Consider the following 26,816-nt stretch of genomic DNA (forward strand, 5'->3'; position numbering starts at 1 on the left):
GAGGTGATGGCGTAGCAATTCCGTGTCACTACTACTTCTGCTGCAGATTGCCCGTGTGAGCAGAGCCACTACCAAGCACTCATTCTCCTCTTCCCCTATGCCCTTTGCTCAATGCTTCTGGACACTGGACACACAGGGGACATCCTAGGTCCACCACCCATGTCCACCCACCCCAGAGGTTGCTGTCTCACCAGTCTAGGTGGCTAGGGGAATGATCCAGTATTTCAGCTGCTCCTGGTGGTTCTAATAGCTATCTAGGCTTGAGTCCCACAGTTTCCGTCACTGAATGAGAGAATCGGGATTCTGATCAGTGTTGAGATCCACTTAAAGAGCAATTGACACATGGTCACAACCATGGCTGCCAAAATCACTTGGAAAACTTTTATTAAGGTTCTCTCCCAGGCCAGGGCGTTCAGCTCGCTGGCACGGACACTAACCACAGGCATCTATTTCAGGGTCCCAGATGATTTATGTTGTGTTGTTGTGCTTGAGACTTAGCCAACAGAGTCAACAGTTTCTTTCAACAGATAGCTGATTAAGACGTTTTTAAAAGGTTAAAAATCAGGCTAAAATTGTAAAGTCAAGTGGTTTCAAGATCGTGGTAGAACTCAGCCCGAACACCTGCTGCATTTAGTGCCCTCTTGATGTGGTCACAGTGGATTTACAGCATGGCATTCCAAAGGTCATTGTGCTATCAGCTCTCAGGGACTCAGTGGAGACCCTGTATTCTGATGATGTTGGCATTTTTGCCAGTGCCATAAAGTCTCGGCCAACTTTAATGAGAGAGCCTTTGGTACTGGGCGTGTCACTTTTTTACTTACAGTGGGAAATAACTAAAAGAAACCGTTTAGTGAGAAATCGTCTTTTTCCTCACACTTTGAAAGTTTTCAGCCCTCATCTAGCGTTGCTATCTCCGCCACATCGTGGGGTAGGACATCAAGGTATCAAAGTGGAGGGGTGTGGCAGAGCCAACTAACTCATCTCCCGGTGGCCAGGAAGCAGAGAGACAGGAGCCCAGAATAAGGCCCAGGTCCCCAAGGTCATCTCCCCAAGTGACCTTCTTTCTCCAACTAGACCTCACCTTCCAGAGCTTCAGTCATCTCCTAAGAATGCCATCAACTCACAAACAGCAGTCGGCACTGGTTAGGTGAGAGCCCATCTTTTAGTGACTGGATCTACAGCTGAGACCTAAGCCTTCAGCACGCAGGCCTTAGAGAGTACACTTGGTCACCAGCCACAACAGTAGCTTTTCCCCATGTTGTGATAAAGGCCTTAGTCACAGTGCCGCTTCATGAAGTCCGTCCTCCACCCACATCACCTCACAAACCCACTGCAAACATGACCTCATGTCTTCATTTTACACATGAGAAGCTGGAGGCTCAAAGATGCTCAGATGATCACAGTCATACAGCAAATAAGGAACAAAGCACCAGCCCCTAGGCTCTGAAACCATACCAGAGCCAGCCTCCAAAACAGAGGTTCTCAACCTGTGGGTCATGGCCCCTTAGGGGGTCAGATGACCCTTTCACAGGAGTCACCTAAGACCATCAGAAAGTACAGATATCTACATTATGACTCATAACAGTAGCAAAATTACACTTACGAAGTAGCAATGAGAATAATGTTATGGTTGTGGGTCAGCACACCATGAAGAACTAACTGTATGAAAGGGTCGCAGCATTAGGAAGGTTGAAAGCCACTGCTCTGAACGGTGATGCTGGCTGGGAGTGTGAGGTGACTGGTCTCTCTTGCCATAGCTACCCTTTGCTGGGGCTTCCCTGGGCAAGCAAGAAGCCATGCTATTAGGGTCAGTTTAGAGACCTAGGACTGGGCACACTGGCATACCCAAAGAGCCAGCCAGGACCACTACCACCCCAAAGAACAGAGTCCTGAAAGTAAATGGCCTCTCTCAAACACAGCCGTAACAGTGCTCCCTCGAATACAGGGACAGTGGAAGATAAATTGGCTCACACGAGAGTGCTGAGGTTACCTGTGTTTGGTGAGAAAAGGAAGTGCCGGAATCTCAATTTGAAGATATATTGCTTAAAATTGAGCATGTCAAATTTGCATAAGTCTGATCATCCCTAACATGCTCTGTGACTTCGCTTGGATTAACTCCCTTCATCTTCATAACTACCCATTGTGGGTGGCACTGCCGTCACTCCCCATTTGCACACGAGGACCCAGCCGTGCTGACTGAGACTTGAAGTCATTCATTAGGGTGACAGCCGGCAGTGTGGGGGGTTGGGATTCAATCCCAGCTGTCTCTCTCCAAGCCCAGGCTCTTAGCCACCACACATAGCATCTTAAAACACAACTTTATGATCAGAGTGTGTTCTGGAGCCAGCTGGAGCCACACCTTGCCGGGACTTACTATACATAGCTCATTTACCTTCAGAATTCTGAAAGCAGGCATTACCACTTATTGCTTTCCAAAGGAAAATGCATGTTCAAACTTAGATTTGTCTCTTTTGTTTTTTTGGGTTTTTTTTGGGGGGGGGTTGTTGTTTTGTTTGTATTTTGGTTTTTTGAGACAGGGTTTCCTCTGTGTTGCTCTGGCTATCCTGGAACTCACTATGTAGACCAGAGTGGCCTCCAACTCACAGAGATTCACCTGCCCTTGCTTTCTGAGTGCTAGGATTAAAGGTGTGCGCCACCACCTGGCTTCCATCAGTCTGCTTTGAGAGCCGCTGCCTTGGGCGCCCACTCAACACTAACACCTGTGTTTCCAATAGGGCATTGCTGAGACGCACGGCGGGGCAGCGTCAGGCTGCTGCTTCCACCCAGGTTGTGCAGAACGTGGTAAAGTGAACAGAATAGGACTCTCTGTGGCATGTGCTTCCTGTCTTACCCCTGGAGCGCTGTCTGACACGTGGTGGATCCTCCATATTCAGGGAGTGATCTAAGATGTGTAGGAGCAAGTCTTAAATTCTGAGACACTGGGATGACGTTGAGGGTCTAGAATACAGCACACCTGAGCCCTTGTGTTTACATAATAGGCACCATCACAGCGAGCTGCTCAAATCTTCAGCCCAGATGGAAGACCCAGACCCCAGGAAAACACCGTCAGCCTCCGCAGGTGGGTGCCGACTCCCTTGTCTACAATGGGATTCAGGTGAAGACTGATGAACCTATGGGGTTTGTCCAACCCTCTCAGCTTGAACTAAAATTTGAGACCTGCCTGGTAGTGTATGGATATAGATAGATGGATGGATGGATGGATGGATGGATGGATGGATAGATATTGAGATATCTCCAAGATCAAAAGGTGAGAGAGAGAGAGAGAGAGAGAGGAGAGAGAGAGCTCTCCAAAGTCAAAAGGTCGGTCAGATAGATAGGCAGACGGATGGACTGACGAATGAATATAGATATCTCCAAGGACAAAAGGTCAATTCAGACACCCTGCCTTCCCCATTCCTACACCAACCCCATTAATTGTGCTAATTTGAGATTTACTGCCCACAGGAGTTTAACCACCCTGTGACTTGTGCTCGTGACACGAATTAGTGAGGGCCACACAGGGACAAACTGGTGACTGGTGCTGGGGTTCTTTTATAAACCTTAGCCTTTGAGTTGAAAAGGATAAAGTTTGGATGAAAGACTAACAGTTCCTAGCAGCCACTCAAAGAAAGAAGCTTAATTTTAGGGGAGCTTGAGGCTCTCTTGGGTTTTCTTCTTAAACTGGAAACCCTGAGCTCTGCTTTCTCTTCTCCTGCTTGGTAGAGGCAAGTCCTGAGATTTCAGAGTATGCAAAGCCCGGTGTCAAGGGTCGAAGGCGTTTCTCTCCTGCAAATACTCAGGAGTGTCGGATGGGCGCGGGAGGAAAGGATGGAACGTAAGCTGGGAGTCACTGACCCCACTGGCTGAAATTCCAGCAGGCCAGATGCGTAGTTCAGGATTCCCAACTCCAGTTGGTGAACACTTTCATAGGAAAAGGGTTCAAGATTTCCAAGAAAGGTGCTTTCCACCATGTCTCGCTTTTGTTGCTGTTTGTGTTATGAAACCAGATCTCACTATGTAGCCCTGGCTTGCCTTCACAGAGAGCTGCCTGGCTCTGCCTTCCCAGTGCTGAGATTGAAGGCATGCACTAACATACCTGCTGCCCACCCCTGTTTTAAGAACTATTTTATTAATTCTCAAGAACTTCATAGCTTGTATCTTGAACATTTTTATGCCCCTTACCATCTCCTCCCAGATCTACTCCCCCATTCCATACCCACCCAACTTTTTGTCCTCGTTTTTTTTAAACCCATGAAGTGGAGCTAGAGAGTTGTTTCAGGCATTAAGAGCACTTACTGTTTATGCAGAAGACTGGGATTTGGTTCCCAGCACCCATATGACTGCTCACAACTGTCTGTAACTCCAGTTTTAGGGGAAGTGATTCCTTTTCTGACCTCAGTAGGCTCTTTCACACACATGGTACACATACATACACTTAAGCACATATATGCACATAAAATAAAATTCTTTTAAAAACGTCAAGCCCGTTAGTGATGTCCATGTCGTCTTCCATGTGTAGTCATCCACTGGAGCACATTAGACTACCAGGGGCCACACCCTTATAGACCACCAAGTCTCCCTGTCAATAGCTTCTCAGTTAGGCATGGAACTGCGTGCCCGCCCGCCCCTCCATGCTGACGCTTGCACAGGACTTGTGCACACAGTAGCAGCACCTGTGAGTTCATGCGCGTCTGCCCTGCCGTGTCTGCCAAACCATCCACTGCCTCTGCTTCTGTCAGTTTTGCTGCCCCGTCTTCTAAAATGAACCCTGAGTCTTGGGAGGAGGGGTGTCTGGTAATAGATATTCCTTTTAAGGCTGAACATTCCACAGTCTCTTACTGTCTGCGTCTTGACCAGTTGTGAGTCTCTGTGTTAACCACCATTTTCTGCAAAACAAGCTCCTCTGATGAGGGTTGAGAGATGCACTAATCTATGGGTATAATGAGACACCATTAGGAGTTGGTTTGACACTGTGTCCTATTAGCAGAGTAATAACAATAGCATCTCTCCTGACCTATCTGCCATAGGTAGTTTGCCCCCAATAAATACCTAGCCACACACACACACACTTTTTTTTTTTTACTTTTAATCTTGTGATAGGGTCTCACTTAAAGGTCAGCAACTTAATGAGACCCTTATATCCAAGGCAGGCCTTGAACTTGCAATCTGCCTGCCACAGCCCCTTGAATAGCTTAGATTGCAGGCCTGTACCATCAGGTCTAACGAACACAGAAGATTTTACAATGGCAGAAAATAAAAGCAACTAAGAATTTAAATATAGAGGAACACTGAGTAAATTACACTGTCTGCATCGAAAGAATCCGTACCAGAAGTTTCAAGGAGATGGAGAGACCCTGGGGAGGTGAGAGAGCCATCGTATGATAGTGTGTGCATAACTTCAGAGGGAAACAAGCGCAGTTCGTACTGCTGGTGTGTCTAACTCAATATGGAAACCTGCGAACATGCACCAAAATGTTGATGGCTGCGGAGCCCGGAGTCAACCTGATGGATTGCTGTTGTTGTTTTCAGTTTCCAACACTTACAGTTTCCATATGCTCCGTCGGAAACAGACATTTCATGTTCATCATCAGAAAAGGAAAAAATTAAAAATGAACATTTTCAAACAGGAAGGTGGGCTTTTCTCAGCATAAGCTTGGATTTTGATGGGACGGCGCATATGTTACCAGTGACATATTTATTTCTAAGGGGCACTTGGGGAGCTGTGTGTTTTATTGTACGTTCTCACAGTCTGTGGTGGCAGATTACATGCTGAACTCAGCACTGGTGGCAGCCAGATCTGAGCCTCACTGTCACCTCTGTAATTGACAGCCTCCTTGGACTCACCTGTCCTCACATGGATTGCTGTGATCCTGGCTGCTCGGTTGGCACACTGGAACAGGTGACACTCAGGGCCTTTAACAACAGCCTGTCTTTGGTCTGTAAGGGTGGCCCTGCCCTGGACTGGTAGGGCTGAGCCTGGCTCAGAGGGCTCTCATTGTGTAAAAACAGCAAGTGCCCAATCTTGTGCCTATTTCACTGGGGATGCTTAGTTTGGGTGCTGACTGTCAAGTGTCATTCCTGGGTTTGTCTCTGTTGCCCTCCTATGTAGATATCTCGTAGTGTGCCGGCTGCATGTCATCAGCCATGGCTGTGCCGTACATCTCAGCTGACAGGCTTTCTCTCCACCTGTCACTTCCTGTCCCCTCCAGGGAGCCTTTACTTTCCCCCTCTTACATCTGAAGAAAGAGGCCCACCGGCAAGGTCACTTTCCCAGGGTCCCAAGAAATCTAAAATGTACACCCAAGACTGACTTGCCTTGAGATTGATGCTTGTCAATGCCCTCAACTTAGGACACCAAACACTCAGGCTCCTAGGTTCTAAGGTATTTTCCCTGCAGCTTGTGTGAGTTTAGCCCATCTGCTTTTCAGAGTCTGCTACATCAGAGTGGACTGCTCACCAAATACTCACAGACCTCCCACTTACATCACTGTGTGGCTGTCAGGCAAGTGACACTGGCAACCTTTATTCAGTTTTCATTGTTTATTTGGTGGGGAGTAGTGTCTGCACGTATGTCTGTACTCCATGCTCGTGCTGTTCCCACAGGGGCCAGAAGAGGGCATTGGATCCTCTTAGAACTGGAGTTAGAGACAGTTGTAAGCCATTCTATGGGTGCTGAGAGTAAAACCCTGGTCCTCTGGAAGAGCAGCCAGTATTCTTAACTGCCGAGCATCTCTCCAACCTCCAGCTTTTATTCTTGAATTACATACTTGGACTTGGACACTTGGACACTTACTTGGTCTGTAGCATATATATGAATGAAATTGAAGTTGCGGGCGGAGGCACATGTAGCCATGAGAGTTGTTCACTTCACTGTCTTGTCTCAGGGGATGACAGGGACCTTCCAGCCTCACAGACGTGCCTTTGATTGAGGGGCAGCGCTCAATCCTTTCTAGTCACAGTTCAAAGTGAATATTATTTCTTTCTATCAATATTTATGAATCCATGTCTAATGTGGAAGCTGAAATGTCAAAAATTTCAGCACAGAACCCACTAGGAGAACACATACACATAAATACACAAAGAGGGGGGAACAGTAGGAGAAGACAAAGTGTCTTGTCTATTCCATGACCTGTAGAAACAGCGGATATGCCCCAGGTCCCAGGAGATGCTGAAATCAAATGAGTATCATTGAGCCAGTTGTTTGAAAGGCCAAACCCTGGTCTCTTACTATCCTGCAGTGATTCAATAAATAAGAATTAGAGCAAATCCTCACAGCTGTTGGAAAATACAAACTCATACCAAATTAGTAAAGCGTGAGTTACTGGATAATTTGTAGCACAACTTTATTGCTTTAGAAATAAGGAGATAACTCATATTTATTAGATGGATATTTCTGCAGAGATGGAGAGATACGTGGGTAGGTAAATGGATTAGCAACTGAATGAAAAGTGGTTAAAACACAAACACTCTGCCAACCATGGTCCTGTCTTATTTGATAAACTCACTCAGTGCTAAAATAGCCCCACAAGGCGAGCACTGCTAACATGCCCATTTGAAAGTTAAGATCACAGGAGCCACCAAATAGTAGAACCAGAACCGAGCCTGAGACATTGGGGCTGCCTTGGCCACCGAGAGCCTTGCAGGCACTAGTCCCAGAGTGTTCCAGTGTTGTTGGTTAGACCAGTACTCTGAAGCTACAACATTGGAAAAGTCCCTTTGTGTGATGGTCTGCTGCTGTGGAGAGTCCCCGGCCCAGAGGCGGGGAGGCCAGTGTCAGTCCCACAGCAGCTGAACCCCCAGAGACTGCCAGCCTCTCTTCTTTCCTAAGGCAAGCCCTGCTTCTTTGTAAATCCATCCTCTGTGCATTACCGAAATCCTTCCAACATCTTGCTGTACCTTAGCAAACCCTTTATACCATGTTTTACCCCCAGTGTGTGGTAGCCTAGGATGTCTTCCTTGCCAAGTCTTCAGGGTGACAAAGATGGAAGCCAGCCTTTACCATCTTCTGGAATCAGTTTCCAAAAGTACCAGGGACACAGAGTGTGCTTCTAGCATGGCATGGCTTTCCTGTTCCAGATGAATGGTGTTGCTACTCAGCTAATCCCTTCCTTCTCTAGTGTTCCCGGGCTTCTTGTTCGTGGCAAACGTGCAGATTCTCACCAGCAGGCGGCAGCAGAACCCCGCAGCTACAGGTGCCCCACCCGGAAACTGGCTGCAAATTTGCATTGATTCAGCCTTCCCAGCTGAGGTCGTGAGCTCTCTCTTAGCCTCTGGGTGCCTTGCAAACCTTATATGTTTGATCTGAGGGTCACATGTTACTACACACATTGTGTCTAGTAGTATACCATGCTAAGAACACAAACATGTGTCAACAGTGTTGTTGGAATAGACTCCACAAGGCGGCCACACTGCCCTCTGTCCTGGAACTTTGTCATACTGCAAATGAAAGTGCAGAGGCCACCAGCTGGGACCGTAGAGACCGTGTTGTCTTCCAGAGAGCCTGTTGATGATGAAATGACGAAATGCCACGAGGGTTTGTATGAAAATGCTAGGTCCTCGGGGCTTATAATAACAAGGGCTGAAATGGATGGTGGTTGGTGACTTGTCCAGCGCTCACATCTTCTTGATTTGGGGACTTTAAAAGTCTCATCAGATAATGGACTTCTGGGGACAGCACGGTCTCCTCTGGGATGCTCCCTGCCCTGGTCCAAAGCAACCACAGACAGACCTCTGTAGTAGTAGCACTGAGCACTGAAAGGCAAAATCCTTTTTCTTGGCTTGACACTTTGCCAGTATTAAACAAAAGCGATGTTGCCGAAATCATGACTTATAATGTTGTTATATCACCTCAGATTCCTGTAACCTCCCTGGGATCCACCCTTGTTCTGCTGTGCTCCCCGAACTGAAACTGCTCTGTGGGGCGGATGTCCTGAAGACCTTCCACACCCCCAACCTCTGGAAAGACGAGCACATCCAGGAGATAGTGGAGAAGTTTGGCTTGGTGTGTGTGAGCCGGGGCGGGCATGACCCAAAAGGGTACATCTTGGACTCACCCATCCTCCGACAGTTTCAGCACAACATTCACCTGGCCAGGGAGCCCATTCAGAACGAGATCAGTGCCACATATGTCAGGAAAGCCTTGGGCCAAGGGCAGAGCGTGAAGTACCTCCTCCCTGACGCTGTCATCGCCTACATCAGGGACCATGGCCTCTATAGCAGTGACAGTCCCTGGAAAGGGAAAGGAAACGCTAGCTAGAGGGCCTCGTGAAGAATGGGCGGTCAAGGGCTTTGTTTTGCTTCGGGGGTCTGTGTTTCCCTTTCTGTTTGTTTGTTTGTTTTGTTTCTACCATGGTAATGCCATGGGTGACTTCCTGCTGCAGGAAGAGATTTTTTTTTCCTGTGGCTGGGACAGAGCAACTTAAATGGCTTGGCAAGTCTTCAGATTAGGCAAAACCTCTCTGTCTTTGAGGAGACCTACTTACTTGGTGCAAATGGTAATTAGAAGATGCACACTGATGATATTCTGAACACGGCAGGCCCCTGAGGGGTTGGGTCACAGTTGCCCTCGTGCATTAAAAAACAAACAAACAAAAAAAAACCTCAGACCAGGTGACCAGGTGCAGCATGGTGGTCTTGATTGGCAGGATTTGACAGGGTGCTAATTACTGAACAGGGGGCCTTTGCAACGTCTTTCTTTTAAACAGAATAATACCAAGTGAGGATTCAGAAATCTGGAAACAGTGCAGCATTGATTTCCAGTGTAGTCTCTTACCAACCATGGCCTGTCTGCCTATGGTGTAACTTAAAAAATTTTTGACCACGTTCTTTCTATTTTGTAGTCAAGCAATATGTGTAAGATTGTGTGTGTGTGTGTGTGTACATGAATATGAGGAGAAATCAGAAGGATCTCAGAGTTCCTGAAGATGGAGTTCTAGGCACTTGTGAGCCACCTGATGTGGGTGCTGGAAACCAAACAGTCTTATAGAGGAGCAGCAAAGGCTCTTAACCACTGAGCCATCTCCCCAGCCCCCCAAGCAATATTTTTGATACAGCAAGTATTTTTACACTGCTATCCTGATTTCTAAAGAGAAACTGAAGTAAAGCAGATGCCTGGCTGTTTTAGAAGCTCTTTTGAATGTTTTATGACTGCCTGACTGTTTGAATATTGGCAAAAGGATAAATAATAAATTGACATCAAAAAGTACTAATGAAAAGTTTCTTTTTTCTTTGTTATATTATTAATACCCAGTGTTCCAGCTGTTGCTCCTCTTTTTAGCTACTCTGAAATTTGCTCCTGTTCCAATCTAAGTGGCGTGGATTTAAAAGTTTGTATCCTAAGTACTAGAAGTAGAGAAATGTCTAGTCAGATTAGCACAGCCTAGAGTCGCCCAGAGGTCGTCTCAATTGAAGGATTATCCGGATCAGAATTTGGCCTGTGGATACGTTTTGGAAGCAGGTGTCTTGATAGTTAACTAATGAAGAAGTGTCCAGCCCACTATGGGCAACATCATTCCCTAGGCTGGTATTCCTGGTGCTGTATAAAAAATCTAGCTGAGCATGAGTTTAAGCAAGCCAGTGAGCAGCCTGCCTCCACGGTTTCTACTTCAATTCCTGCCTTGACTTCCCTTAGTGGCAGACTGTGTGACCTGGAAGTATAAGATAAAATGACCCCTTTCCTCTCTAATTTGCTTTTGGTCTGAGTGTTTGATAGCAGCAGCGGAGATGAAACTGGAGCCGGGAAGGAATGGCTTCTCAGCATAACCCAGTTTTCTAACCTAAAGCAGTGGACTGTGGTCTTGTTTCTGTGCACCCTAAAAGATGAGAAGAAAGTTTGGGATTTGCCACTCCACTCCTGGATTAATCTTTGGGAGTCTGCTCTTTGTACCTGCTGAAAGATTGGCACAGACTCCGAGTCTCCACTCTGTACTGGCCCATCTTTGCTGCATATTTAGTGACACAGGAAAACAATGGGGCAGACGAGGAGGATCTAATACCCCCTGAAAACTCAATACCCCCTGAAAACTTCCCTGTTTCACGGCTCAAATATGCATGTGAGCCTTGAAACAGGGAAGAGGAAATGCAGAGCACAGTGACCATGCTGTGAGGCCCTGCAGACTCTCTGCTGGATTGGGTTCTGGCCTCCAAGAGCCTTGCCCACTCAGGGAAATATGGAGCAAATAGCCTTGTCTAAAAACTACCACCACAGCAGTGATTTAATTTAAAAAAAAAAAAAAACCTGCCACCACACATAGTAGCCCTTTAGCTCCTTCCACCGCTGGAGATGCAGGATCTTCAACTCCAAAGTGGAGAATTTGGTTAGACCTGCTCTAGACTTTCCAGCTCTAGTTTTCTTTTTCTTTCTTACTTAAACAAAAAAAAGGAAGAAAGAGATAGAGAGAAGAAGAAGAAAAAGGAGGAGTAGGAACGAGGAAAGAAATGAAGGAAGGAAGGAAGGAAGGAAGGAAGGAAGGAAGGAAGGAAGGAAGGACAAAAGAAAAGAATATAGTTTGAGCTTTGATTTTGAGGTTCTGTTTTGATTTGGTTTTGTTAGTTTGGGGTTTTTGTTCGACAAGGTTTCACTCTTATCCCAGAATGGCCTGGAACTTGCTACGTCAGCCATACTGCCTGGCCTTAGTTTTTCATCAATGCTCCTGTCTCAGCCTACCAAGTGCTGGAACTCCAAGCACACACACACCCCCCCCCCCAAAGTTTCAGTTTCTCTGCCCTTTTTTGAATCCAGAACCCATCTAGTCAGACTGGAAGCTTCCAAAGTTCAAGAAAAAAAAAATCTTGTCATTTGCAGGTTAAGAGTTGCTATTACACTCTGGGGAGCTGGTTCCAGGAAGACTCTTGGGCCCCCTGCAAATGAACCAACAGAATCGACTTTCTAATGAGATTCATTGGCCTCAGCATCACTCACTCCAAGTGATCACTTGTTTTCTTTAAGATTTATTTATTTATTCATTTTATAGGTATATGAGTGCTCTATCTGCCGCATGCCTTTATGCCAGAAGATGGCATTAGATCCCACTAGAGATGGTTTTGAGTCACCTTGTGGTTGCTGGGAACTGAATTCAAGACCTCTCTCTGGAAGAGCAGCCAGTGTTCTTAACCGCTGAAGGTACCATAGGAACTACTTGGCACTCTAGTGGGTACCACCCTTTATCTGAACCACATTGCACCAACTGTTCTGTGTGGGTCAAGAAAGGAAAGATCAAAAGCCTACAGATGGTGAGTTAGAGAAGGGGTCCACAGTTTTGAAAAGGGGTCCTCAGCCTCAACAACAAACATTCTGGGCTGTGTAACCCTGCCCGGATAATTCTTTCCCATCCTGTGCATGGTAGGACTCCTTCCTGGCCTCTGTGCACAAGATGCTAGTAGCATCATTAGTAACTATAGCAACACAACTTCCTGATACATTTATCAAACATCCAGCACACCAATTCCAGCCGCAGCTCAGACAGAGCCACTGGTTCAAGGCTACGATGCAGATGTTGAGAAGAGTGGGGCTTCTTTCCTCTTTCTCATTGAAGACATCAAGACGCTGCAGTGTCCACCTGGAGCTTCTTTCAGAGAAGACTAGTGAGCGAGAGGTCCTCAACCGTGCATGAAGTCACGTTCATTCTAGGCGCACATTGTGCCATTGCAATGTGCCATTGCATAGGAATTGGAACACCACACCGCTGACTCCCAGGCACCCCAGCTCCCATTCTCTCTCCTCTCTCAGCACTCACAGTGCCTTACTGGACTAGGTTTTTTTACAGCCGAGGATTCCAACATAGCTGAGCCTTCTGTGCAGGCATCGAGGGCCTGACGAGTGGAGGCTCACCGCTGGGAGTTGATTGTTTCCTTTTTATTGAACTTCAGGAGTCATTTGTTCAAATCACTTTTATTGAGGTCCTCGTGTGTGCTAGGGGTGTAATGGTGAACAGACGTGGTCTCCATCCATAGGAAGCTTGTAGCACAGTGGAGAACCAGCAATCCAATGATCACAAGCTAACGTGATTGCCAAAGATGATGGGACTGCTAAAGACCACACTGATGTGCTGATGGCCAGAGACAGCAAGTTCTCTCTGATGCTAGCAAAGCTCGGGATTTGGCTTTCCACTTTCCAACATCCTAATTATATAGGTATCAGAGTTCCTGACCCTAGGCCCTTTTTTTGAAAGGGTTTCTCTGAACCTGTACAAAGAATAGACTCTCATGAAGTGGTTTTCCCTGGTGAAAGTGTTCCAGAGACTTTGGGATGGGTAGAGGAGGCAAGTGGTTTTGAAGAAGAATGGCAAATGCAAAGAGCCTGAAGCAGAAGGGGCAAAATGGGCACCATGGAGACCTAGAGTCATTATTACCTCCCAAACAAGGCACCGGTTACTATTCTGCACCTGACAGCAGGTGCCCTGCATGCCATGGTCTCCCTGCCCAGCCTTTCCATAGGTTTAATAGCCTTTTAAGGCACGCCATCATCTCCCTGATCCATGTCTATATTGTGTAGTTTTCACCAAACATCAGTTATTTCTATAACAAAGCATAGTAAGACCTATGCTTTATATACATACATATGTGTGTGTGTGTGTATATATATATATATGTTATGTATGTATACACATACACACACATATATCTTGATTTCTGTCACCTGCTCTGTCTCACTGATTCATGTTACCTTAGTAGCAGAAGGGAAAATATGTCCCACTGCTCTGCCCTGATGCATTTCCTGGCACCACCCTGTGCACTGATTTCACATTGCTCTCTGCTCCCTCAGGTGTCCTTGCATCTTGATGCCTGGGTATTTTGTTTGTTTTGCAAAAACAGAACAGTGGTTCAGACTCCTGAGTAAATAGAATTTCCAGCCTTAAATAAAGGTTCTCCTATGACACTATCCGACACCCAAATGAGAACAGTGCTGTATCTTTGCCTGGGGAAAGAAATTTTCATTTCTAATACCATCTGTGTCACTTGGGACAGAATGATGTGAAATCCCATTTCAAACCAATGGAGCTTCGGCTTTGCAAGGCACGTTTAGTAATTGGGTTAATACATAAATATATTTCCTTAGCTTTGTCCTCACTTTCCATGCTGTCAGTGTTGCTGCCCCTCCCAGTTGTAGAGGTCTTCATACATTATAGTATCCAGTGTCAGTCATAAAGTCATTTTCTTAGCCCAAAATCTGACATTGTAGATGCAGATATGAGTGACTGATAACTATATCGCTATAGTGATTCACACAGGCACCTGCCTCTGAATAGTTTAGTATTGTTTAACATTGCTCTTGACAGTGCAGGCTGCAGGGACTCTAGGAGGCACCCTGGAGTTCACTGCGACTTGTGTTTCTGAATTAGCAAACACTGCGTAAGTGGGAGTTGGAGTATGAACAAATGGTATGCTCTGGGACACGTTGGGGAAGCCCTGCATTACCTCCTGCTGGAACTGCAACGTGCCTGCATGTCCTGTGTCTACTGCCTTCTGTGCACCCTACATGTCACCTCCTGCTCTAGTTGCTTTTCTGTTGCTGTGATAAACACCGTGACCAAAAGCAAGTTAGAGGTGTGAAGGGTTTATTTCATCCTATTCTTCAAAGTTACAGCCCATCAGGATGTGACGTCGGGGAGGAACTCGAGGCAAGAACCCAGAGGTGAGGTGGCTTGCTATTCTATACAGCTTTAATTCTGACCAGTGAATGACCTCACAGCAGGAGGATGCTGCTGATCAGTGGGCTCACAGAATACACAGCAGGAACCATGGAGGAGGATGCTGGTCAGCGGACTCACAGAGTACCCAGCAGGAACCATGGAGGAGGATGCTGGTCAGCGGACTCACAGAGTACCCAGCAGGAACCATGGAGGAGGATGCTGGTCAGCAGGCTCACTGGCTTGCTGTCAGCCTCATGCTTAGCTAGCTGCTTTACACAGCCTGGGGAATAGCACCACCCACAGGGTGCTCAGCCTGTGTGTATCTGAGAACAATCAGGATAATTCTCACAGGCACGCCCATACCACACTCATCTCCACAGTTGTATTAAGGCTTCTTTTAGATGACTCTAGGTTGTCAAGTTGCCAAAGTCAACCAAGACACCTAATGACATTCAAAGCATCCTCAGCTTTTACCTTGACCAGTACAGTGACCAAAAGGGGTGTCCCATTTCACTTCTGGATCCTGCAGTCAGGATCTTCTTCATCTAACAAGTATGTGTGTACGGGAACATCCATGTGTGTGTGTTCAAACACAGTCATATTCCCTACTGGCATTCGTCCTGGAATAAGCCATTAAGAAAAATATAAAGATAAACCATAGACCAGGGGGAACATTTGCAAAATGTATGTATCTAATGTATGTGTCTAGTAAATGGATTGTTTCCAAAGTATGTCAAGAAGTCTAACAATGAAATAGAATTAATAAGCCAGTTAAAGGCTGATCCAAAGAGTTCCAGGCTGGAAAGGATAAAGCTTCCAGACCTGGCAGTGCTGGTCAGAGGGTCTGCAGGTGAGGCTCAGCTTGCTTGGCATCTGAGAACTCACCTTGTGCAATGCTGCCTGTGTTTCTGATAGGTGCTGTGGGACAATGGTATTGTACCCTGTAAATATTTGTCACTTATATTGTTTAAATAAATGCTGATTGGCCAGTGGCCAGGCAGGAAGTGTAGGTGGGGTGACCAGAACAGGAGAATTCTGGGAAGAGGAAAGGCTCACTCTACAGTCATCACCCAGACGCAGAGGAAACAATATGAGAATGCCTCACTGATAAAAGGTACCAAGCCAAGTGGCTAAAACAGACAAGAAATATGGGTTAATGTATGATGTAAGAGTTAGTTAATAAGAAAGCCTGAGCTAATAGACCAACCACTTTATAATTGATGTAGATCTGTGTGGTTTTTTTGGGGAACTGAACAGCTGCAAAACCTCTGCAGAGACAGAAACCTCTGTCAAAAGATAGGCCTTTGTTTCTTCTCGGGATAGTGAAGCTTTCTAAGCCACCCTGCCTGGGATGTTCATACAATGCTGTTTCTGGTGAATATCTGCCTTCTAGGTGGCTGTAATTTCAATAGCCATGCTTGTGTACCAGAGGTGCCTATATCACCAACCCAGGAAGGAACCCTGACTTCGAATCTCAAGCAGGCTCCCCGGGCAGAAGCAGTGTGCACTATTGTTTCATTTTGCTGTTAGAGAATGAGTGTGTTCTGGGGAACGCCTGCCCTGTGGAAGACGTCAAAGCCTGCACCTGGAGTCCTCCACCCACTCTGTGTCTTTGCCCCGCTCTGTCCTTTGGTTGCAGTAATCATCACCGTGGTATAGGTGCCCTGGAAGCCTGATGTCCTTCAAGCAGGTCACCCCAAGACACCTTATCAAAGGGAACATACCAGTGACAAGGGGTTGTGCAGAAAGGTCCAAACCTAAACCAGAATGAGACCTCGTGTCAACCTTCTAGAAGGGCTGAAGTCAGCCCAGCAATTCCACTTCCAGGAATCTACCCTAGAGAAATTAAAACAGATCCGCTCAGACCTGTGTGGGATGTGTCTGCAGCATTATTCATGTAAGTAAGATAAACAGCTCGTGTCCGTTTGGGCAAATGGAGAAACAAGTATCTTAAAACCACTCAGTCAAATACTTTGTTGGCTTTCCAGATAACAAATACCTAAGAAATCTAATAAAAAGAAGGCTTATTTGGGTTCAAAGTTTCAGAGATTCAATCCTTTGTTTTTGTTCTCTGACTGTGTATTTTTCAACTATGTCTGTCTGTCTTTTAAAACTACTTAAAATTCATGCCTGGTGGTGGTGGTGCACACCTTTAATCCCAGCACTTGAGACAGAGACAGGCGGATCTCTGTGAGTTTGAGGTCAGCCTGCTCTATAGAGTGAGTTCCAGGATAGACTCCAGAGCTACCGAAAAACTCTGTCTAAAAAAAAAAAAAAAAAAAAAAGGAAAGAAAAAAAGAAAGAAGGAAGGAAGGGAGGAAAGGAAGAAAGAAAGAAAGGAAGAAAGAAAGGAAGAAAGAAAGAAAGAAAGAAAGAAAGAAAGAAAGAAAGAAAGAAAGAAAAGGAGGGAGAGAGAGAGGGAGGGAGGGAAGGAGGGAGGGAGGAAGGAAGGAAGAAAGAAAGAAAAGAAGGAAGGATAGGAGGGAGGGAAGGAGAGAGAGAGGGAGGGAGAGAGGGAGGGAGGAAGGAAGGAAGGAAGGAAGGAAGGAAGGAAGGAAGGAAGGAAGGAAGGAACTATTTTAAATTACATTGATTTATTCAATGGGAGCACTGTGAACTATGCACGGTGTGTATACGGAGATCAGAGGACAGCTAGTGGGGGTTGGTTTTCTCTTTCCTCCATGTTTGTCCTGGGGATAGAAGTCAGGTCTTCAGACTTGACAGCAGTCATCTTTACCCACTGAGCCATCTCACTGGTCCTGTGCCTGCCTGCCTGCCTGCCTTGTAGCTTTCTGATTCTTTGTTCAATGTGATCTACTCTGCTATTGATAACATCTATCATTTTTTTAAATCTCATTTAGTGTACTTCTCAGTTCAAGGATTTCAGTTTTTAAATTCCTTCTATCTCTGTTTAATTTCTATGACAGAATATTGATTGTTGCTCTGTATTTCCTTGAAGTTCTTTGTGGTTCCTTAAGATAACCGTGTTGAACTCTTTGCCTAGGGGTGGGCATATTGATTGTTATGGTGTCAGTTTGGGGTGCCGTATTTTGTTGATTGAGCTGTTATTACCTCTAAAAAGTTGCTCTTTGTTGGAGCACATTGCCATCTGTGAACTGAAGGACAAGGCATTCATTGCAACTTCATCTGTACTTTTTCTTCCAGAAATTTTAAGCACGCAGCTTCTTTTCTCTTTCCCTGAGTGATTCCTGCTCTTGGATCCCAGGTTGGGATGCTGTCAGTATTTCAGCACTAGAGGGCATCCCAAGCCCAAGGTAGTCCCCCAGTCTAGCACTGATATGGTGTTATAAATGCACCAGGGGGATATGGAAGACCTCATCCATCCCCATAGGTCTCCACTTGAGGTCGTCATGGAACCAGTCTCATTCACGGTCACTGGCCTATGGTCAGGAACCAGGAGACTTTGCTTGACTCTGGACCTCACTGCAGAGGGATCAGCCTCAGGCTCTGTAACTTGGTGCTACTTTCTCTTCCCCACACATGGACAACTAGTCTGTGCTGTGCTGCCTGAATTCCTGGGTAAATAAATGAGTTATGCAGTTTGATAGTTACCGAGAACCCAGTGCTTGGTCATGCTCAAGAGCCACAGATCCTGAAGGCCAGCGCCATACAGAGTCAAGACCAGCTTCACACTGCTGTGACCTGCCTCCTGATGCGCGATGCTCATGACTCACGTTTCTGCAACCAAACGCAGGTGATTCAGCCAACAGAGAAGTCCATCAGGCTGGAGCGATAGGTCTCCCCTTGATAGGGTACGTCCTGAAGCCCTATCCATGAGCATTGGCCAGAAGATGGGACTCATTGGGATCTACCCAGGATTGGTTTCACCCACCCATATTAATTTCCAACCCAGAGTCCTGGTCCTGTGCTTACTTCTGTCCTGCTCCAGATAGCTGGGAGGTAAGATGCAGGTTTAGGACCACAGGGCTGAAAATCCAGGACTTACTTAGACAGGGTCACTAGCCTCGAGGCAAAGTCTATGGGTTCTGTTTGGTATCGGGTTATACACTGAAAGTCTGAGCTTAATTTCTGCTTGTTCCCCAAAGAGGAGACCTTCTCTTCCTATCCTCAGTCTGAGAAGCATCACCGGGGCCAGCATTTCTTTCTGCTTCCTTCAGTGTATCTTTTCTTAGAATGCTAAAAGCGATCCCTGTGATCTTAGCTCATGTGAAAGTTGCTTCGTGTGTGAGTGCTTGCTTGGGTTCGTGTTTCTGTGAGGAGACAATTACTCAAGGCCCTGTCATCTCTGCCTTCCAGGAAGTCCTGTGTTTAAGTACTTTAGTGTCTCCTCCATTTTCTCCCGGATAGAATACAGGTAACTTGTTTGTACTGACTCCAAGGCTGTCTGTTGGCCATCCTGAGCCACACTTCTTTCTTCCAGCTTTCCTATAGTCAGTGATATTTCATCTTGGAGCAACCAGCCTTAGCTCTGAGTTGGACAAATGCCCGTTCTTCCTTCAAAACTTGGTTTCCATGTTCAAACAATGAGCTTGAAGCACACTGTTAGATCTCTCTCTCACTAGACATCAGCCTTCTTATCATTGTGTCTCACTCACAACAGTGCCCTCAGCATCCAACTGGTTCCAGGCACCAGGAGAGCAGTCCATGGGGTTTGCTAAAGGATCCATAAGCACACAGTTTTGACAATCCCAAGTTCTTTCAGCACTGAACTCATAACTATGTGCCCAGCTCTTTGACAGGATGCTATGAGAAAAAGAGAATTTAAAGAAACGGTTACTGCCACAAAGCACAGACGGTCTTGCTAAGGGAGCCAAATCAGGTACATACAAGTACACACAGGCGGGGAAGATCTCTGTTCACTTGGGGCAGTGCAAGTCACATGATTGTGAGTACTCAAACAACCACGTTGAAACTAGGATGGGGAGGGGCAAGGAGATAGCTCAGTGGGTAAAGCATGGGGACCTGAACTTGATCCCCAGCACCCATGCAAAAAGCTTGGCTTGGCAACACATGCCTGTCATCTTCACACAGGGGAATGGAGACAGGAGGATCTGGGACTGAGTAGCCAACCCGTCTAGTTAATCAGTGAGGTCCAGGTTCAGAGACCTTGTCTCAAAATTCAAGATGGGGCGGGGGCAGAGAAGAAGACACCTGACATGACTTCTGGTGTTCACAGGAACATTCACGGGCATGCACACCCACTTATTTATGTGCACACATGCAAATACCACACACACACACACACACACACACACATTTAATTTAGATGTTGATGGGCACAAGAGAAGAAGGTGCATTTAGCATAAAGGATATAAGAAAATAGGACTTAGTTGTGAAGGCAGAGGGAAAAGCCACCAACTGGATACAGGAAACAGATGCAGGGCTTGGAGAACAGGCTGCGGTGAGATGGCAGAAGGTCACCACTGCCAGAGGGAAAAAAACAGACTAGAGTTTATAGAGGACATACATGTCAGACTCCTCAAACCTCCCTTGAGAGGATGACCCCTCTGAGATACCAGGTGGCTGAGATCAAACAGGCGGCAGTGGGCCTGCGGTTTCAATCCAGTCTAATTCTAAAACCCAGCCCTGGCCTTTCCCTGTGATTCTGTTAGTCACAAGTCAGAGCAGGAAGGTCATAGACAAGAAATGATCATGTGATATTTGGAGGTGGTCATTGTTTGACTCAGTGAACTCCTGGACTGCTCCTCATCTTTCCAGATGCCTGGGTGTTCTGCAGCCTGTCTAAAATCATGTTTGTTCCCCCATGGTTTCTGAGGAGATTGGAAAGGCCTGGGGCCTTAGCTTTACCCCATGCGATCGTGGCCCATCCCTCTGAGGTCAGCACCTCCTGGCCACGGTCAGCAGGACTCCCAGGGACTGCCTCCGAGGACTCAGTCTCCTGCTTTCTGGAAATCAATGTATGCCTGACTAGATGTCTCCCTTTTATCCCTTCATTGTATAACTCCACCCCAAGATCACACAAATATCACTCTGGCCGGATTTGTTCTCTTTAAATCTGGTCAGAACCTTACAAAGGTACATTAATTCTTAACAGCTTATAGATTTCCTTTTCTGCTTAGAATATATGCCCAGTGATTTCATTTTACATGGGATTCAGTTTCTACTTTCATATTGATGATGGCTTTCGAGGCTTGTTTCCTCTCTGTGGCTCCCTTCCACAGACTTATTTATCAGATCTGGCAGGCTAGGGTCCCCGTAGATCCTCATCTCACTGGAGAGACAACGGGTGGTTAAGATCAGAGGCTTTGAAACCAGACAGAGCTAGACACAAATTCTGACTCCAGTCAGCGCTGACTTTCCACCCATGTGACCTGCCTGGAACAAGTAAAAAAGCAAAACAAACAAAACCTCCCTCCAAACTTCATGCGCCTCTCAAGACCAAGCCCCTATAGTCTTGTCTTACCCAGAATTCTACAGCTGTGTGTGGTTAAGATTTGTGGCATCTGAAAAGCCCTTAACTTTGCACAAGGACTTTGGTCTTGTCTTGCCTCGTGTATCTCCCCACCTCGCCTCTTCTTTCAAGGGTCACTGCCTGCTCTTGCTGTGTCTTCCAAGCAGCAGTGAAAAGCCCATCCCCACACCCTTTATTAGTTTGAAAAAATGATCACATGACAGTCTATCTTATTATATTTACTGGCGTCTGTTTTGTTACTGGAATGAGGGTCTGAGTTTTCTTTTCTGCTTTCTCCTCTCTCCCTGTAGCCCAGGCTGGTCTTTAACTCACGTAATCTTCCCATCTCAGCCTCCTGAGTGCTGTGGTTACAGGAATAAGCCATCATACTCACTAGAGGTTTTTTTATTTTCCCATGTACAGGCAGAATTGCAGCCCTCTCAAAGGTGCTCAGGGACTAACCGTAAGACCTGCAAATCTGTTTCTGCTGTGGTTTGGATAAATATCCAGTAAAATTTGGGGTATTAAAAGCTTGGTGTCCAGAGTGGTATTTCGGGGAGGGAGTGAACCTCTGGGAAGTGTGGTCTCATGGGGAGGTCCTTAGATCATTGCTCTTGACAGCAATCATGATAGCATCCCTTCCTCATTTCTGTGCCTCCCGCTTGTTCTGCCCCATGCTCCTCATCATTGCTTCCCAGGATGCCCACCAGAGGCTCAAAGCCACTGCTCAGTCTGATGTTAGACTGGAACCTCCAACCCGTGAGCCAAAAATGTGTCCTTTGTCTTTCTAAGTTAATTATCTTGGGGATTTTGTTGCAGGGGTGGAAAGCTGCCTGACAGTTTATGACAGATCTGCAGAAGGGATACTGGGCACAATCATACCATGTGATTCTAAACCAGCCAGAGTGTTGAAAATGAAGAAGCTGGGGAAGGGAGCAATAGTCAGCATGTTGGGGTCATTAGCTAGACAATGTAGGTAACATCTAGAAGCTGGAGAGTGAGAAGCAGGCTCTCCCAAAGAGGCAGGAAGGGATGTACCTTGATTTTAACCCGTGAGATCATGTGAGATTCTGACCTTCAGTGTGGAAGATAATAAATGCATGTTGCTTTATGCTCAAAAGCACACAAGCCTTTGACTTTGAGAGAGACTTCTTAAAATGATACAACGTATCATGTTTACTTTAAATTCTTTGGAAAGTGGGGGTTGTGACAGAGAAGAAACAAGGCCGGCCATGCTTTGATTGCCGTTAAAGCTGGGATGAATCTTTTTCTGGTTTGAATTTTTCCATAACTGTATAGTTTTTAAAACAAAAAGGGAGAAGGAGAAAGAACAGAGGAGAGAAGGGGACAGCAGAGATGGAGAAAGGCCCTGTGTGGCCTGTCAGAGTCTACAGAAATAAATGTCATGTGATTGGTTGAGAAGTCACAGGGAAGGCAGCAGACCCACCCTGTAGCCATCGTCTACACAGAAACACACACACACACCTTAGGTTATGATTCTAGGAATTGAATTGTAGACATGGGCATATAATTTTCACATTTGAATATGGTTGTGTGTGTGTGTGTGTGTGTGTGTGTGTGTGTGTGTGTGTGTGTGCACATGCCACGTGTATGGAGGTCAGAGGATAACGATCTTTCCTTCCAGGTAGGATCCCAGGATGGAATTTGGGTTATGTCTAGCTTGTGCACCAAGTGCTCACTCGCTGAGCCATCTCACTCACGTCTGAATATTGATACACTCACCAGTCAATGCCTTGAGGACCTCTTGATAAAGTCCTGTCAGCCCAACGCAGGACTCAGGAAAACAGTTTTGATGTCCGCCACCTTTTTCTTTCAAACATTAATCTTGAAGATAGCATGGTGGCAGCTGACCCTAGAGTTGGGTCATTCTCTAGAGTGTAACTTCAGAGATGTCTAGCCATGTTGCAAGTCCCCAAAGCAGGCTGAGCCCTTAAAGAGAGAAGCAGAGATACAATGTGAGAATACAGGACAGAGGGCCAAGCCACTGGTCCCCTGAATGAGGTGAGGGTCCTGGTGTGGAAGATCTGGCAGAGAGGATAGGATTGGTACCCTCCCTAGCATCTTGACAGGAGCATTTTCTGAGGGTGGACAGGGCCTCTGTATATCCCGTTGCCCTTGGGGACCTCTGTAGTTCCAACAGCTGAAGAAGACACTAAGCCAGCTGCTTGCTGTGCCCGTAGAAGGTGCCAAGATAGCCCACCTTATAAGGCAGGCATGTAATGAAGATCCCCAAGCCTCTGATGTTATCTCATGGAGAAACGGGTCGGCTGAAGAATGTAAAAGCATGTTTCCTCCTGGTCTTCAGAGGGAGGGCCTGGAGCTCCTCTGAACCCCTCCCCAGACCCCCCCATGGTCCTCCTCCCTACCCAAAACAGTCCAGGAGGGCTGCTTGCTCCCACTTGTCCCACTGTGTACATACAGCCATTGACTTGGCTGCTCTTGACCTTGGCACTCATTGGGTCTCCAAGAATTGGTTGTGAATCTCCACTCCTAGTCTTAGGGCTAGTGAGTGAAGAAAGCTCAGTTGGGGTGTCCTTGTATATTGCACCCTGCCATGAACAAGCCTGCCCCTTGCTTCCCCGGACTCCCTCCTCCTCTGCCCTTTCCTTCCCCCTGCATGCTGATCCTCCCCTGGACCCCCTCTTTGACTCTGCCTGTCCTGAAGCTCCAGCAAGAGCTGCCTCCTCAGTCAGTAGCCCCTGCCCTCCATTGATCTCCTCTGCTTACACATCCGTGGTAACCCTGCATCACACAGAAGGGCATCCCGCTCTACAGAATCCGACGAGCAGAGGCAGCCATCAGCCAAAGGATAATCACAGTGGTACCTGCAGCTTCCTTGGAACACCTTGCACTTCAGTTTAGTGGGTGGATCTTAAGATCCTGGAGTGGGGCAGAGGCCTGCAGTACCCCTCCCCCTTCTTTCACTCCTCTGGCTAACTCATAGAGGGTGTGGGTTTGCCCTCTGTGTCATACCCCTTATATCTCGTTCTTCGGGTCCCATCATTCTGAGGGGTAAGTACCCGTTTTACAAATGTGGAGACTGAAGTCAAAAGAGGCTAAGTAACTACCCAATATCCCTCAGTAAGACAGTGGCGTGGGTTATGTCAAAACAGGTGATCTGCCCTAAAGCCCACGCATGCAACCTGACACTGCTGCAAGACATCAGCTATACCCCCCAATAGGCTCATGTGTTCGCAGTCTTGTTTCTCCATTTGTAGAACTGTTTGGGAAGGATTAGAACGCATTGACTTGTCGGAAGATGTATGGTGTGGTGTGCAGGAGGCAGGCTTTCAGGTTTCAGGCTCCTGCCTTCATCCCCAGTACACTCACTCTGCTCTGGGTTATGAATATGAGTTTTCAGCTGCCTCCCCAGGTCCATTCCTCTGCTGTTGTGCTCCCCACCATGAGAGTAAGGGGCCCCTATCCAAAATAAACCCTTCCTTCTATACATTGCCTTTGTCCTGGTATTATCACAACAATAGAAATCCTAACTCAGTGGTTCTCAACTTTCCTAACCCTTTAATATAGTTCCTCATGTTGCAGTGAAACTATAAAATTATTTTTATTGCTACTTCATAACTATAATTTTGCTATTTTATGAATATCTGTGTTTTCCAATGGCCCTAGGCAACTCGTGTGGAAGGGTCATTCAACCACCAGGTTGAGAACCACTGCCCCACAGGGAGCCTCCTGGAATACCCAGAAGGGCAGGATTTTAGGGCACTAGAAAAAGAGGCAGAGACAAAGTAAACTAACTGAATGGCAGCTACGTGCTCAGCAAGCCAGCTCAGTGCAAAGGTCAAGAGAACAGGAGATGGTCAAAGTGGCCAGGAAGAGGAGTGGCCAGATCTGCATTCTCCCTGATGAGTAGCAGAGACCCGGAGCAGGACAGTGGGTAGAGGAACATGCCTCTGTCCAGAACAGAAGGTGCCACTCTGAGCACTGCAACAGACCAGGACTCACAAGCACACTGGGCTTTGGCATAAACCATTTCAGGAGCCTCATCTCAGGGCACAAAGGGAAGAGGCTGGAGAGGGTGGAAGTTTCGGAAATGTGAGAGGGCAGGAGAAGGACTTTAGACTTGTTGGGAGTGGGGGGTGGCTGAGGGACCATCAGTTCACATTTAAGCCTCTGGCCAGTCCTCCATCCCAGTGAGTCAGGATGACAAAGACGCTGTGTACTGGGGCTGCCTCTCATTCAGTGTCTTAGACTAGATGATTTGGGCCAAGGCAGGACCTATCCCGCGACTGACCACAAAAGTGACTTCTTACACTCTCGGGTTATGCAGGACTAGGACAGGCTGCCTTGGCTACCTAGCCTAGCTGAGCTCTGCACTAACTGGGGAGGAGACCCAGGGCCAGGATCTGGATAACAACCCACAACTTGAGCAGCCCAGAGCCTGGCAAAGGGCAGATGGAGACCAGGGCTGTGATGCCAATATAACTGTGGCCCTCAACCATGATGATCCCCAAACCCCAGAACTTGACAACATCTGGAGGCATCTTTGTGGAATTTTAGGGATTGGGGGCTAGAAGTGCTGCTGAAAATTCTCCAAGGTACAGGGTAGCTCTACATTCCAATAGATATGCATTCCAATAGAGCTGAAGGCCAGAAGCCCTGGGGGATAGCAAGAGAGTGAGAGATGCTAAAATCCCAACCTTTCTCCCAGAGGGGAGGACACTTTCCCCACCCCGAGAGAATGTGCTCTTTAGTCATTTAGCCAAACAGTACTGAGGACTGGAGGAGATGGTGATTCTACAGCTAGAAGAAAGCATACCACACCTCATTCCAAGGCTCCCAGGCTCTGATCTGTGCTGAGAACAATTTTAAGAGAAATATTTAATCTTTCGTAGGTCAAAAAGTCAGTCACTGTGATTATGCCATCTCGTTGTAGCACACAGGTGGCAGGTGAGGTGTGATAAATGTCTTCACTGCTACTGTTGCCAATGGCAGCAATGATCAGAAGCCACGGAACACGCCCACCCCTTCCCCCACCCCAGCCCTGCCGCAGGCAAACAGGAGCTGAGCTGGGTAAGTAGTGGAAGCCTACAAAACAATGGGGATTCATTCTCTGCACAGGTATTGGAAAGGGCACAGAATATAAATGAAAGAAGCCAAGTGCAGAACTAAGGGGAGGGCTATGTTCGCCTTCTGTCGATGGAAAGGAAACCACAGCAGCCCACAGAAGAATGACAGTTCACACCTGCAAGAAGCCTTGGGTCTCCGACCACGGGGCATGGGTTCACCTGGAGCATTTTCTCATCCAATGCACCTTTAATACCACCAACTTTGCTTTATTTCGTGGGAAAGCCGTGGGCAGTTGTGCTGCTCTTCGTCCCCAGAGTTAAACAGACCAGCTATTCCAAACCGTTCAGGACACTGGCATGGAGCTTTGGACAAAGGCCTGGAAATGACCTCTTCCTTAATGGTAAACCCGGAGGAGACAAGTTCTCAACTCTCCAGAGAGGTCTGTGGTTGAGAGTTCCTGACGTTTGAAGAACTCCCAGGGGGGATCCCGGTGAGAATCCAGGCGCCTGAAGGACTCCCAGGAGGGTACACAGAAATTAGGGCCAATAGCAGCTCTTCCCCTTCCACATCTCCTCTTTCTGGCTTGGGAAAATGAAAAGAACAAATGCAAGGTCTGAACCAGAAGGTGGCCTGCAGCAGGAACAAACCTAGCACCGCACCTTCCTTGCCCCCACCCCCGCCTTAGTCCCCGCCCCTGCCCCTGCCCCCGCCCCGCCCTCGTACACTGGGAGGAGGGAGGATTA

At 47.0% G+C, this 26,816-nt stretch overlaps 1 protein-coding gene and 1 long non-coding RNA gene across 3 annotated transcripts in view; one reads left to right on the plus strand and one right to left on the minus strand.

The window, feature by feature from the left end:
- Positions 1-10,204, plus strand: part of Nmnat3 (nicotinamide nucleotide adenylyltransferase 3) — a 111,076-nt gene extending 100,872 nt beyond the window's left edge. For both annotated transcript variants that reach the window (XM_087905480.1, XM_087905479.1), the window contains 2 exons: positions 3,000-3,079; positions 8,853-10,204. In XM_087905480.1, coding sequence (XP_087761606.1) covers positions 3,000-3,079; positions 8,853-9,256 — 484 coding nt within the window. In that variant the 3' untranslated portion in view covers positions 9,257-10,204. The remainder of the gene's footprint in view (positions 1-2,999; positions 3,080-8,852) is intronic.
- Positions 10,205-17,136: 6,932 nt separating this feature from the next.
- Positions 17,137-26,770, minus strand: LOC125412027 (uncharacterized). The gene is made up of 3 exons (XR_007235454.3): positions 26,249-26,770; positions 22,768-22,974; positions 17,137-19,355 (listed from the first exon to the last, which is right to left on the minus strand). It is a non-coding gene; the product is annotated as an uncharacterized LOC125412027 (long non-coding RNA).
- Between the last annotated feature and the right edge of the window lie 46 nt (positions 26,771-26,816).

The sequence above is a fragment of the Myodes glareolus genome, chromosome 4 (assembly GCF_982192425.1).
Source record: "Myodes glareolus chromosome 4, mMyoGla1.1, whole genome shotgun sequence".
Lineage (NCBI taxonomy): Eukaryota > Metazoa > Chordata > Mammalia > Rodentia > Cricetidae > Myodes > Myodes glareolus.